Raw genomic sequence first — 13,565 nt, forward strand, 5'->3', positions numbered from 1 at the left:
TCTTTTTCTGAGAATCTAAGATGACCAATACTATTAATATTATGAAAAACTTGTAAATATTTGGGATATGAAATATTAAGCAGGTCATAGAACTACTAGGGAAAAAACCTTCACCCAATGGCATGATTCAAATATAAAACAATCTATGATTTCTAAAAATGACTTGCACCAGCTGGTGTGGCTCAGTGGTTGAGCGTCAACCTATGAACCAGGAAGTCACGGTTTGATTCCCGGTCAGGGCACAAGCCTGGGTTGTGGACTCGATCACCAGTAGGGGGTGTGCAGGAGGCAGCTGATCAATGATTCTCCCTCATCATTAATGTCTCTCTCTCTCTCTCTCTCTCTCTCTCTGTCCCCCTCTCTCTTCCTCTCTGAAATCAATGCAAATCTATTTTAAAAAATAAAATAAAAATGACTTGCTTGATACCCAAATGCAACTTTGTCTGCCAGGAGAATAATGATTTCTTTATCAACTAACTTTGAGAGAAGACATATAATGCATGTCATGGAAATTTCAGAATGATCATGAACATGAGTCATAAGCCAACAAGTGCCACAACAGGGGAGGTGCAGGTGGCATCAGAATACACAGCCCCCTCCCCCTCCCACGAGGCAAGACGCCAAGTTTCCTCCCGCTGGTTTCACTGAAGTTTCCAGGGGAGGGCCAGGCCCTGAACAGCACCTCTAAGCAGGCTCCTATTACAACCCTTACCACTTCTTCCCCATCCCCTCGTTTTAATTCTCCTCTGAAACCATGACTTCTAACTATTCAAATATAAAACAATCTCTGATTTCTAAAAATGACTTGCACCCAGCTGGTGTGGCTCAGTGGTTGAGCGTCAACCTATGAACCAGGAAGTCACGGTTTGATTCCCGGTCAGGATGCAATGTGGGTGCGATGCAACCCGCAATGCACAGCTTATGTCCTTGGCAGGAACGTGGATAATGTCCACTGACCTCTGATCTTCCCAGTTAGGAAGTTCTTTGAGTTGACGATCTGATCCATGTCTGAACGGATGGTTCCTTCCAGGCCCTTGGTCAGAGCTCTGCATTCCTCCTTCAAGGCACTTAATCCCTCTGAAACTTGCTGCTGAACCAGGTTGTAGGCCTCCTCGAGGAGCTGCGACAGGGGTCAACACATAAATCGGGGCTCTGTGGTGTGTCAGAGCCCGACGGAGTCAAGGACAGGGGGGAGGGCTCATCACAGATGACCACAACGTCAACAAGACTGCGCACACATTCGTTCGAATGTTTCTTTCCAAGCTAGAGTCTGCTCGGATTAGTCCTCATTTCAGTGAGACTGAGCAGACTTGACGTAGGCCAGGGAAGGAATTAGCTTTTAAACAAGAAAAAGGTTCCCTAAAAAGAGAAGGGACAGGAATGCGTCTTTTGAGGAGCACCGAGCAATGCCATCACTTACCCCGTGCCAGGCCCTCTTCCTGTCATTCTTCTTCCCCTTCATTTTAGGCAGAAGGTCTGCCTGGAGGGTTGGCAGCAGCTCCTCCATCACCATGTGACTCAGGATCTGCGGAGCAGAAGAGGAAGACAGCCCCCCGTCCGTTAGTTGGTAACGGCAAACACTGAGCATCACGCCAACCGAAGATGTCACAACTGGCCATCCCCATCGCAGCTGCATTGGGGGAGGGGGTTGTCCTGAGCTACATGAAACCTGCTAGGTTAACAGTTTCATTCTGGGTCAATGAAGACAACCTCAGAGGGCAAACATTCATAAACATCCACAAGGAACTATAACGTCTGCTAATGTTTCCCCATCAGAAAGGACAAATTCCTCAAATCAAACTTCTCCTGTCGGAAACCGGAAGAAGCTAACGCATTTGGGAAGAGAGGGGACACTTCAATTCTGGATAAGGGCATCCTTAGGAAAACTGTGAAGAGGACAGGCTTGGTCGTGGTGGCTTGAGCTCTTGTCTGTATCCCCCAAACCATCGTTCCTCCTCAGACTCCCTCGGGTTCGAAGTGTCTTCACGCTCTTTGACTTCACTGTTCCCTGAACCCCACCTCCATTCTCTTTCAAGTTTAGAAAAAGAAGGGAGTCACAAACATTAGGAATAACTAGACATTTGTGGGATGAGCAGCATATAAGTGTGTGTTGGGGGGAGGACGTGTCTAACATTTTCAAGGTGATTTTTAAAAGTGCTCCCAAGTCTCTTCTAGCATTTTGCTTGGTTCAATGAAATTGTTTCTTCTGAATCTGAGCGGGATTCCACAGGTCCCCACATCATACTCCAAGTACACCGGCCCCTCTTCTTTACATCCCCATACCCTCCACTTGGAGCTGCCTGATTGTTCGAATTCACGTTGCCCTGCATCTCTCAAGGCTCACAGCTCAGCTTTCAACTCTCGATACTGCATCCGGCTGCAGACCAAGATTTACAAAAAAACCCCCAACACAAGTCATTTGGGGAATGGAGGCAGGCACAAAAGTACAGAATCATTTGACATCTGCACTATGAATTGAAAATAATATTTGTCCAAAATAATCGACCTCACAGAAATTAAAATTAAACTTGGGGAATTAACTAAGAAATATTTTCTCTGAGGTCATCGCCCAGCCTCATGCTGGTGGAAATCCTCATGAGCTCACTGGAAGTTGCCTTTCACCAGGGCTGCTACAGCGGGGTGTGATGGTCCAGCTGAACTTAGGAGGAGCACTCCCAGCGAGGAGGTGGGCAAGCCAGCCGTCAGTCCCCCGCACGGGTGGGGTCTTGGGAGAGAAGGCTGCTCGGGCCAATGCAGGAAGTGGGGGCCCGTCATCTGAGACGTGGAACTCCGTGGTGTAACAAAGAGCATGATGGAGAGAGGATTTCCCCTAGTCCTGGTAACTCACTGGGGGGCGGGGAGGGGGGGTGTTTATACCTTTCTTAACCATTCTCTTGGGGAGTTCAAAAGGTGAACCAGCATCTTTAGGAACTTAACATGTGCAAACTCCATGGAAGCCAGCAGATCCAACAGTTAGAGATTCAAGTTGGTAATTAATGATCCATGGACCCTCCCCCTTCCCCCCCCCCCCCCACGCTCCCCACCTGCTCAACGGAGTCAGTTCTTGTTTGGAACACATCTGCCCAAGAGTGATGAAAGTGTGGGGAGAGTGAGCTAAGAGCGTGAGGAGACTGAAGCCAGAACTTAAAATCAGTGGGAAATATTACCTCAGCTGAAAAGTGTTAACTGCGAGATAATTGCCCTAACAATATTAATTGCCCTGATTCATCTTTTTACCCAGATTGCAAAGTTTTGCAGAGATTTCAATCTGCACATCAGCATGAAAGGGGAAATGTCACACAGTAAAGGAATGCCCCATTGGGGTAGGCTTAGCGTTTTCTTTTAGTCTTTCCCAGGTAATGTTCCAAGAAAGTTGGTTCTATTTTATAACTTCAGCAATTGAAAAGGAAATATATCTAGGGGAAAAGAGGAGGGTATGGGAGTTGCCAGGGCAAGGGCCAAGGGATGGCCACAGGGCAGGGCAGAGCCTCTGGGTGCAGAGCCCACCTGTACCTCTTCCTCTAACCCCGAAACCAATGGACAAGGCCTAAAAAAATGTAGGTAGTTTTCCTGTATTTTAGCCGCCCTATTCTGTGGCAATGCTGCTTTCTCGGGCCCACTGATCATTTAAAGGCAAATGATAAATATCCCAAATAACAAAATCCTTACATTCTGCAAAATGCTTTCCCTCATGACCTCATTTGATACATTGATGCTGACAAGTAGAAGATATATTTACTGCTGTACAGATAGAGTGGTCCCCCCTTATTGGGAGGGATCCATTCCAGGACCCCTAGTGGATGCCTGAAACCGCAGGTGGCACCGAACCCTAGATACAGTCGGTCTTTTCCAATGCATACATAGCGGTGATCAAGTTAATTTACAAATTAGGCACAGTAAGAAATCAATAACGATCACTAATCATACAATAGGACAATTATCATAATATACTGTAAAAAGAGTTTATGTGTATGTGGTTTCTCTCTCTCATCTTTCTCTCTGATAACTGATCCGATAACGGAGGTGGCTACTACGTCACTAATGCGAGCGTGGCATGTACAATGCGGAGGCGATGGACAAAAGGATGATTCACCTCCCAGGCAGAATGAAGCAGGGCTGTGAGAGATTTCTATCATGCGACTCAGAATGGTGCACAATTTAGAACTTATGAATTGCTGATTTCTTTTTTCTTTCTTATAAGTATGTTTTATTAATTTATTTCAGAGAGGAAGGGAGAGGGGGAGAGAGATGGAAACTTTCATGAAGAGAGAGAATCCTTGATTGGCTGCCTCCTGCACACATCGAGCATGCAACCCAGGCATGTGCCCTGACTGCCCTGACCGGGAATTGAGCCCTGACCTCCTGGTGCATCGGTCCGTGCTCAACCACTGCGCCACACTGGCTGAATTGTTTATTTCTGGAATTTTCCATTCAGTATCAGACCATAGTTGACCACAGGTAACTGAAACTTTGGAAAACAAAACCGCAGATAAGGGGAACGATTGTATTTTTGTCTATATTAATATTCTGTATTAATAGCCTGTCAGGCAAGTTATTCTGAGAGATCTGCTTTGCCTGGACACTTGCCTAAAATAACCATGGCCACGGGGACCTGCCAAACGTGTTGTGTGAGTCATGACTGTGAAGATAATAGTGTAACAACGATGAACATATGAATACAGGCCCCTAGGGTAGCGGGGGTTAGAACAATTTTATGACTAAGTTCTTAGTAGAAACAATGCAAACAAGCCCAGTGCTTTAAATAAAAGATGTCATATTCTCAAACCCAGTAACGCCACACCACATCCTTCAACTACCGGGCAGCTGCTTTGGGCCCCCGACCTCTTTTTTCTGTGCGTCTGAGGACAGACATTGCTCCAGCTCTGTGTAGAAGAGCTTACAGTGCAGCTTACCCTCACCAGGCCCCACCCAGGAAAGTTCTGGAAGCCATTACCGTTCACGGCTTCTCCAGGGAGAGCCTGACATGGCTCAAAAGGCATTTCTGTCACAGATGGGCTTTGTGACTTCCGCCAACTAACATCTCTGGAGGTTCTTTCTCTCTCCTGGAGGGTCCGGGACAAATGATCTGGAAAGTCCCCTCCAACACTCACGTTTTATGAGTCTATGATTTCACCAAAGATGCTCAGATTCTAGGGGGAGCCAAACCTCTTGGGTCACGCGCTAACTCCAGCTTTTACCGACCTCTTTTCGGGGTTTTCATTGGTTTTGTTTTTCCCCTTAGGGTATTTTTATACTTCCACATTAGCACCTTCCTATGACTGCTCTCTGCTGATGCTTTAAGATGCCCATATATGTACAGCCCCACATATGCACCCACCCACACTTCGAAGGCTGCCTCGTTCTCTGGATGTTTCTAGGTAGGTCTTGCCTCACTGAGAGGGCAGGGGATGAGTCATTTAGCTCCCTCACACCCTAGAGCACTCTGCACGTATCAGCCCAAAGCAAAAAGCTGAAAGTCAACAAAAGCAAACACAACAGACTCAATAGTCAACCCACAGGAAGGACTTATGAAGTGCCTGCTCTCAATGGCATGGGGAAGGAATGTGAACTGACATGAGATTGCAAATGAAAGAAAAAAAATGAAGCAAGTGGCACAGCCTGAAGCAAGGAGCTCACTGATTGTGTGAGTTAGTGTATTCCCTCGGTTGGTGCTGATCTTTCACTGGACTAGGAGTCAGAAGCTGTCATTGCCTTGGCCATTGTCCCCTTAGCATGTGACCCTGAACCCATCAGCTCCAAAGGACAGCGACCGTTCTGCTTTGCCCATCCCTGGGTCACCGGCACCCAGCATAGCACCTGGCATACGGTGGCTCCACAAACAGTTGTTGAATGAAAAAACCGGGCAAGTCACTTAATTGCTACAGGCCTCCCTCCGTTTTCTCATTTACAAAATGAAAATAATAATAACTGCTCTACCCACCTCATGAGATTGGTAAGATGAACAGATAGAATTAGGCTGTGAACATAAAAAAGTATTGCACAGGGGCACTTTAATATTGGTGCATCTATTCAATATGTTTGTTCATATGACAGACCAATCAGGGTCAAGTACTTCAGCCTCCCCTTATACTTTTGTTTTATTTTTGGCATAAGTATGGTTGGTCCTTAATCCTCTCAGATTTATAAAAGATGTGCTTCCCCAAAATATCAGAAACCAAGAATTGGTGAAAGTTCTTGAATAATCTCAGGGTGGGGAATAAAAAATTTAGCCCAGCCAGTGTGGCTCAGTGACTGAGCATTGACTTATGAACCAGGAGGTCACGGTTTAATTCCCAGTCAGGGCACATGCCCCGGTTATGAGCTCAATCCCCAATAGGGGGCGTACAGGAGGCAGCTGATCAATGATTCTCTCTCATCATTGATGTTTCTATCTTTCTCTTCCTCTCTGAAGTCAATAAAAAAATATATTTTTTTAAAAAAGAATTTAGAATCCACCAGAAGAAGAAGAGGGAGGAGGAGAAGATTCGGAGTCACATGGTGAAACAATAAAAACAGTTCCATCTTCATGTGAAAGCGTTTTCAGCTTTGGATGTTTCATGACTATACAAAAGCAGGGCACCATCTGGCATCTTCCAAATATTGTTCCCTAATAACACATTTTACTGGGCCCCAAAAGAGGCACCTCTGGGAGATGAGGGGAAATTAAAGAAAACCATTCATGGACTCTGTGTGCCTCTAGTTAAATAAGGCCCATAGCCAGCCTCCTCTTCCTGCCAAATCAGCCCTGTGATTGGCGTCCTTATGGAGGACGGACTCCCATCATGAAGCATGGTTGCCTTGGAGATTTGTAACAATGCCCCAGGGACCAAGTCATGGTGCTTAGCCCATGTCTGGCATTTAATTAAGGTCATGGAAAATTATACTGGACCACAGAGAATGGCAAACTAGAAACATACAGAAAACTGTCTCATGCTTTTAAAATGTGTCTCCTTTAATCACTTCATTTACAAGTCATTTAAAAGATAAAGGCAACTGTGTGCCAAATACTTTCCCAAAACATCTCATTTAATTCTTACAACCCTGCAAGGCAAACATTATCTTTCTTTCAGAAGAGTCACCTGAGACTGAAAGAGGTTAAATAACTTGGCAAGATTGAACTAACCCACGTCTGCTGCCCAAAATCCCCACCACACTTTGCACTCAACCATGCTGTTCACATTTACTTCTCCTCTGGAAGCAGAAGGTCATCTGAAAGAATAATCATTTTTATACAAAAAAGTAGAAGTAGTTCTTCCCATTGCCCTTGCAGTTTTTGGCTGCCCTAGCTCATGTCTGGTCTGGTGGTCTTCGGAGTGGGTGCTGACCAAAAGCTTCTCCAGTGATGGCGAACCTTTTGAGCTCGGCGTGTCAGCATTTTGAAAAACCCTAACTTAACTCTGGTGCCATATCACATATAGAAATTTTTTTTATATTTGCAACCATAGTAAAACAAAGACTTATATTTTTGATATTTATTTTATATATTTAAATGCCATTTAACAAAGAAAAATCAGCCAAAAAAATGAGTTCGCGTGTCACCTCTGACACGCATGTCATAGGTTCGCCATCACTGTTCTAGACAATGAGAGAAATGGTCTTTGGTTCCACATCTTCCCAGTCTTATAACTTTCTTCATTTGATTGTTTATTATGACCCTGGCCTCCCACCTCCCAGACAGAAAACCAGATTCAAAATTCTGAGCTCCGTGTTACCTGGATTTCATCCCCAGTCATCATTTCCCATGAGCCATAGTGGCCTTTCTCCTGTCGGAAGAACTGCACGGCTTCTAAAAAGGCTTGGGCTTCGAACGTTGTCTGCTTCATGTAATCTAAAAGAAAGAGGTAAGAACATTTAGCAAAGAAAAATATTTTACATCTGTCCGTGGTTCTTTAAGCGTAATGGTTCAGAAACCCAGCATTACCTGAATATTATAAGGAGCAGAATTATGGGACACAGAAAAATTAAGCAAGTACTGAATTCAAAGTTCATTTGCAGGTACAGATCACGTTACTTGCTCAACAGACTAGCTGATTAATTCTATCAATTACTGAGTGTACTGGTTAGAACTAGAAGCATCTCTCTCTCTCTCTCTCTCTCTCTCTCTCTCTCTCTCTCTCTCTCATTGCTTCCCTCTCTCAGGCACCTAGGCACCTGCTGGCTGTACACGACCTACCTCAACACCTTATCTTGGACTTCCAAGACTATGGTATTTTTGTTACAGCACTCCAAACTGACCAAAACAATTTTCAACACATAAAACCAGCTCTTGTCCACAATGATAACAGAAAATTATAGATATCTTAGCAGGGAAATGAATTATAAAAATAACATCATCTCACAACAAAGAAATCAAATTGTAGAATGAGAAATAAAGTGGGCAAAGTGAAGCAATTCAAAGGGCCTGGTTTCTTGCCTCCTGCTTCTCTCTGTGTAGGTCACAATGTGTTCTGCATTTGCAGGGCAATCTTAGATTGGTCAGCTGATTCATGGGGGACTTTGAGAGCCTTAGGCAGTCAAGGACTGAGTGGGTCATACGGGGACTGAACAGAACTAAAAGAGGACCGATCTGCTCTGAAAGGTCACAATCAATTAATAGGTTGTGGATGACTCTTTTGAGATTGGCTTATTAGGTTCTAAACCTCAGGAACGTGGGAAAGAGAAAATGAAATTCAAGGCATCGCCTCTATAAAGAGTCCGAGCAGGCCCTGGCTGGGTGGCTCAGTTGGTTAGAGCATCATCCTGATCCATGTTTCTCTCTCTCCCTTGGTCTCATTTTAAAATCAAACAACAACAACAACAACAACAACAACAACAACAAATCTTTGGGTGAGGAAGGAAGGAAGGAAGGAAGGAAGGAAGGAAGGAAGGAAGAAAGAGAAAGAAAGAAAGAAAGAAAGAAAGAAAGAAAGAAAGAAAGAAAGAAAGAAAGAGAGAGAGAGAGAGAGAGAGAGAGAGAGAGAGAAAGAAAGAAAGAAAGAAAGAAAGAAAGAAAGAAAGAAAGAAAGAAGGAGGGAGGGAGGGAGGGAGGGAGGGAGGGAGGGAGGGAGGGAGGAAGGAAGGAAGGAAGGAAAGAATTCAAGCAAAATTCTTCACAGGGAGGGTGCCAAGAAGTCCAGAAGCTCCATCTTCAAAAATGTGAAACAGTAACTGACATTTCTTATATCAACATAGAGATTTTGGTCAAAATCTAAATCAGAAAAAAAAAGCGCCATGTCCTAAGAATCAAGTTTTTAAATTGAAGTATTTTCTTCCTTGTTATTTTTTCTGGTTTGGCAACTGATTTAGTGTTTAATCTTAAAAGCTTGTAAAACAACAATTAAGGTCTTGGTATGTAAAACTGACAGCAAGGGGGCTGTGATACTGGGCTCAGGACACTGGGAGGGGCTCTACCAATTGAGACGGAAACTGTAATTATCACATTGAGATTCAAGATTGACTCATGTGCTCTTATTTCTAACAGCTGTTTTCATTTCCAACCTAAGGAAACAAAAAGATGGAACAAAATGTGGTACTTGGATGGAGTGAGTATTGCCAGACCCGAGAGCCTGGGAATGGAGTTTTAAATTCTCCCATCCTTACAATAAGCATACATTTACTTATTTCTTCCCCTGCTGATCTCAGTAAGTGGAGGAGGTATTTGAAATCCTGTCCATACTTAAATTTTTTTTAAATTTATTGATTTGAGAGAGTGGGAGAGAGAGATTTGTTGTTCCTCCCATTTATGCATTCATTGGTTGCCTTCTATATGTATCCTGACTAGAAATTGAACCCACAACCTTGGTGCATTGGGACAACGCTCCAACCAACTGAGCTACCTGTCCAGGGCCTGTCCATACTTTTTATATCTACGTCAGAGCAAATAATGACACCCCCATTTTTAAAGATCTTTGGAGGGAAAATAAGTGAGGAAATGGGATTTGAGACAATAATGTGTGAGTCAGAGAATAGTCAAAGAATAAATGGAAGAGCTAGGATGTAGTAGCAGTGGAGGCTAGCACACCTTACTATAGGCAGAGAAGGAAAGTATTGTTAATCAAATGGACCACAGAGGAAATTAAAGTAATTGAACATCAGTACTGAGGCTTAAAAGAATGAGGGTGTGTATCTGAATTCTGGACTCTTTACCATGAAGACAGACTTTAATGGATCTTAGCTACCCTTTTATCATAGGGGAAAGGATCTAATCTATTGCTTCGTCATTAGATTTTCAGTTTATAAACTGATTAAATTAATTTATATAAAACTTTAAGAACAGTCTCTGCCACATGATAAGTTGCTTTATGGATATTGGCTCTTAGGATTATAAACAAAGCTCAACAGCAACAGCCAGATCATTGAGGAAATAAAGAACAAAGGTTTGCTTTGCAAAATAGAACTCTATTGCAATGGTAATATGATCTTCATTTCTCTCAAGTTGTTTGCAGAGGCATTGCTGAACTCGGCCAGAAAGTACAGGTGCTTGAGAGGAACCAGATTATCAGTTATTTGATCGACTTCCTGCCACAGGTCTCATGGGAACAAATTCTAGGATCACAATCATCCACTCTCTTGCCAACAAGCAATTGAGACTTTAGTTCAATAGCCCCACAATCAACAATGGTTTTTGGTTTTTAAAAGCCTTCTCCCTGCAAATGGACTTCAACAAATGGCAGCTATCAGCTCGAACTCTACTTTCCCAACACACTGTCATCATGAGGGTGCTTCAGGGGACAGATGTGCCGGGGAGAACTCAGACATCATTCGATCCAGCTCCCTCATGTTATGGATGAGGAAACTGGAAGAAGAAATGGTTCAGTTCTTAGCAGAAGGTCACACAGCTGGTCCAAATCAGAGCCAAGAGCTGAAAAAGTGGCTCTGGCATGTCATAAGTGACCTTGGCATTCATGCTTACTTAAATTATAGACCCTGGGAGTTAGAAGTGGTCTTAAAGGTCACCTACCCCAAGCTCTTGTTCAATGCTGGGAGCCTTCAGAATTCCAGACAGACACTCATCCAGCCTTAGCTTGAATATTTCCAGTGACAGGAAGCTCACAATTTAAATGAAATAGTCATTTTCACTGAACTGCTCTAATTATTTGAAAAGATTTCCTTCTACTGAGCCAAAATCTGTTTCCATGAACTCTCTCTCTCATTAATCCCATTTCTGTCCTTCAGAGCAAAATAGATGTTTATTCCTCTTCCATATGGTTACTGTAAAAGACAGCTAAATAGCCTTATTTTCCTTCGACCATTCTTTAAAGAATGTAGTTTTTGGATTTTTAATTTGATCCTTCTTTTTCCTTCTTTCCCTTAGTGACCAATTCCAATTTATCAATATCTTTCTTAAATTTGGCCCCAGCATGAATATAGCACACCAAGTATTGTCTTACTAATGCAAATTATGTAAGGTAGAGGATTATTTTCCTTTTTCAGGTCTCTAACCTCTTTTTTACAAACACATCATACTGTTGAATCATACCTTTCTATAGTCAAATACAATCCTTATACCTGTTTTTCATTAAAAACAACAACAACCCTTCTCAATCTAAGCCTTCCCTGACCTGTACTTTGCTTTTGATTTTGAAGTACAGGTTTTAACATCACCTCTATTAAATTACAGGTTGCTGTGATCAGCTCAGAACCTGCCAAAATTATTTAAAAACTGTAATTCTGTCCCCAAACTCCCTTTCACCTTGGTATCATAAAAAATTTGGCAGGGTTGCCTTCTGTGTTCCTCACCATCTCACTGATAAAAACATTCATCAGGACAGGGGCAAGGACGGAGCCCTGGGAAAGTCTAAACATTTTAGGAAAACATGTGGGAGACACATCTTGGCCGTTCAATCAACAATCACATCCTCAGGACCAGCACACGTCTGTTCTCCTTCATCTCTCCCTCGTCTCTCCCTCCTTCTCATCTGTGCAGCTGCCTGGAAAACTCATACTCGGGAGACATGATTAAGGATTTTTCGAGGGAAGGAAAGCTGCTCTAGGCCCCATGGGGACAGTTATTTAGGGGACCAGCCAGAGAGAAATCGCTTTTGCTTTTTCCACTGAAACAGATTTACAACATGTCTGAGTCCGATGAAACACCAGCGTTCCAAGGCCCATGTATTCATCCTGGATTTTCACCGGCTCCTTTGTCAGGATTCCCCGACTCAAGCTGGGTTTGGAAGCTGCCTTGTTATTTTATCGGTCAGCCACACCAAACCGTGTTAGCTGATCTGCCTGGTGATTTGCAGAAGTTATGTAACAGCGTTACTCACTACAGTGCTATGGGGTTCATCTCACTAATGTACGCTTCTGAACTATCTTTCGCTTCAGGTCATGTGTCTTTTCTAGGAGAGCTACAGCAAGGCTGACTGTCCTAGTTTCTTCCCTAAAACAAAGGAGAGAAGCACAGGGGAGAGTAACTAACATTTATTGAAGATGACCATGGAGTATGAGCCGTACAAGATGCTTACACACACGCTGTCTCATAGAATCCTTCCAACAATCCATTGGGTAGGAATTATTGTTCCCACTTTAAGGCTGACAAAGCAGCTGAGTTTCAGAAAGGTTCGGTAACTTGTTTAAGCCAGTGTGAGGATCAAGTAAGGCCTGCTTACTTCCAAAGTCCCGTTATAACATTCGATGGTTTAATTATTTCTAAACTTTTTATTTTGAGAAAACTGTAGATTCACATGTTTTTATAAGAAAAAATACAGATATTCTAATGCTTTCACCCAGTTTCCCTTAATGGGACTATCTTGCAAAACTACAGTATAAATAGCACAATCAAGAAACTGACATGGTTGCAATCTAACCACCTTATTCAGGTTTCATGTTTTCCATGCAAGCACAGGCATATGTGTGTGTGTATGTGTGTGTGTTGGTTTTTAAATTATTTTAACTTTCCTTTCCTTCTTAAAGCTTAGAATCATATAATTCTAGAATCTGAGTATACCATAGGAATCATCTAGTCCAAACTACTCATTTCATGAGTGAGTAGATTGAAGGCTAGACGGATTGTGACATGACATTATTAAAAATAACACAACACACACACATAAATAAATAAATAAATAAATAAATAAATAAATAAAAAAAAATAACACAACACAAAACTCCCTCACTGGAATTAAAAATGAATGGTGTCCATTTTAACGAAATGGTAATATAAGTTCTGGTTTTTATTAAAAATCTTATTTATTCATGACCCACCTAAGCAAATATTTATTGCCATTTATAAATGATAACCCTTATGAGAACGAGCCCCAGGATTACTTAGAAGTCCCTGAATTGCATTTTGGAAGCTACTAAAGTATTCATCTCCTGACCAAATCATATCTGTGTTACTGGACACAGACCTACCACAAAGAGAAAGGGCATAAGCCAAGAAAAACAAAAAACATAGACCTCATGGAGGTACAGGGACCCTCGGATGGATTATAATGGTATTGCTCTAGGTCAGTGGTCAGCAAACTCATTAGTCAACAGAGCCAAATATCAACAGTACAACGATTGAAATTTCTTTTGAGAGCCAAATTTTTTAAACTTAAACTATATAGGTAGGTACATTGTTATTAACTTAATTAGGGTACTCC

At 42.7% G+C, this 13,565-nt stretch overlaps 1 protein-coding gene across 1 annotated transcript in view; it reads right to left on the bottom strand.

The window, feature by feature from the left end:
- FAM129A (family with sequence similarity 129 member A) overlaps positions 1 to 13,565 on the bottom strand; it is an 87,310-nt gene that overhangs the window by 22,794 nt on the left and 50,951 nt on the right. The window contains exons 6-8 of the mRNA XM_023754733.1: positions 7,713 to 7,828; positions 1,421 to 1,525; positions 958 to 1,120 (exon numbers count right to left, since the gene is read on the bottom strand). Coding sequence (XP_023610501.1) covers positions 958 to 1,120; positions 1,421 to 1,525; positions 7,713 to 7,828 — 384 coding nt within the window. The remainder of the gene's footprint in view (positions 1 to 957; positions 1,121 to 1,420; positions 1,526 to 7,712; positions 7,829 to 13,565) is intronic.

This window comes from Myotis lucifugus, unplaced genomic scaffold (assembly GCF_000147115.1).
Source record: "Myotis lucifugus unplaced genomic scaffold, Myoluc2.0 scaffold_65, whole genome shotgun sequence".
NCBI classification, from domain to species: domain Eukaryota; kingdom Metazoa; phylum Chordata; class Mammalia; order Chiroptera; family Vespertilionidae; genus Myotis; species Myotis lucifugus.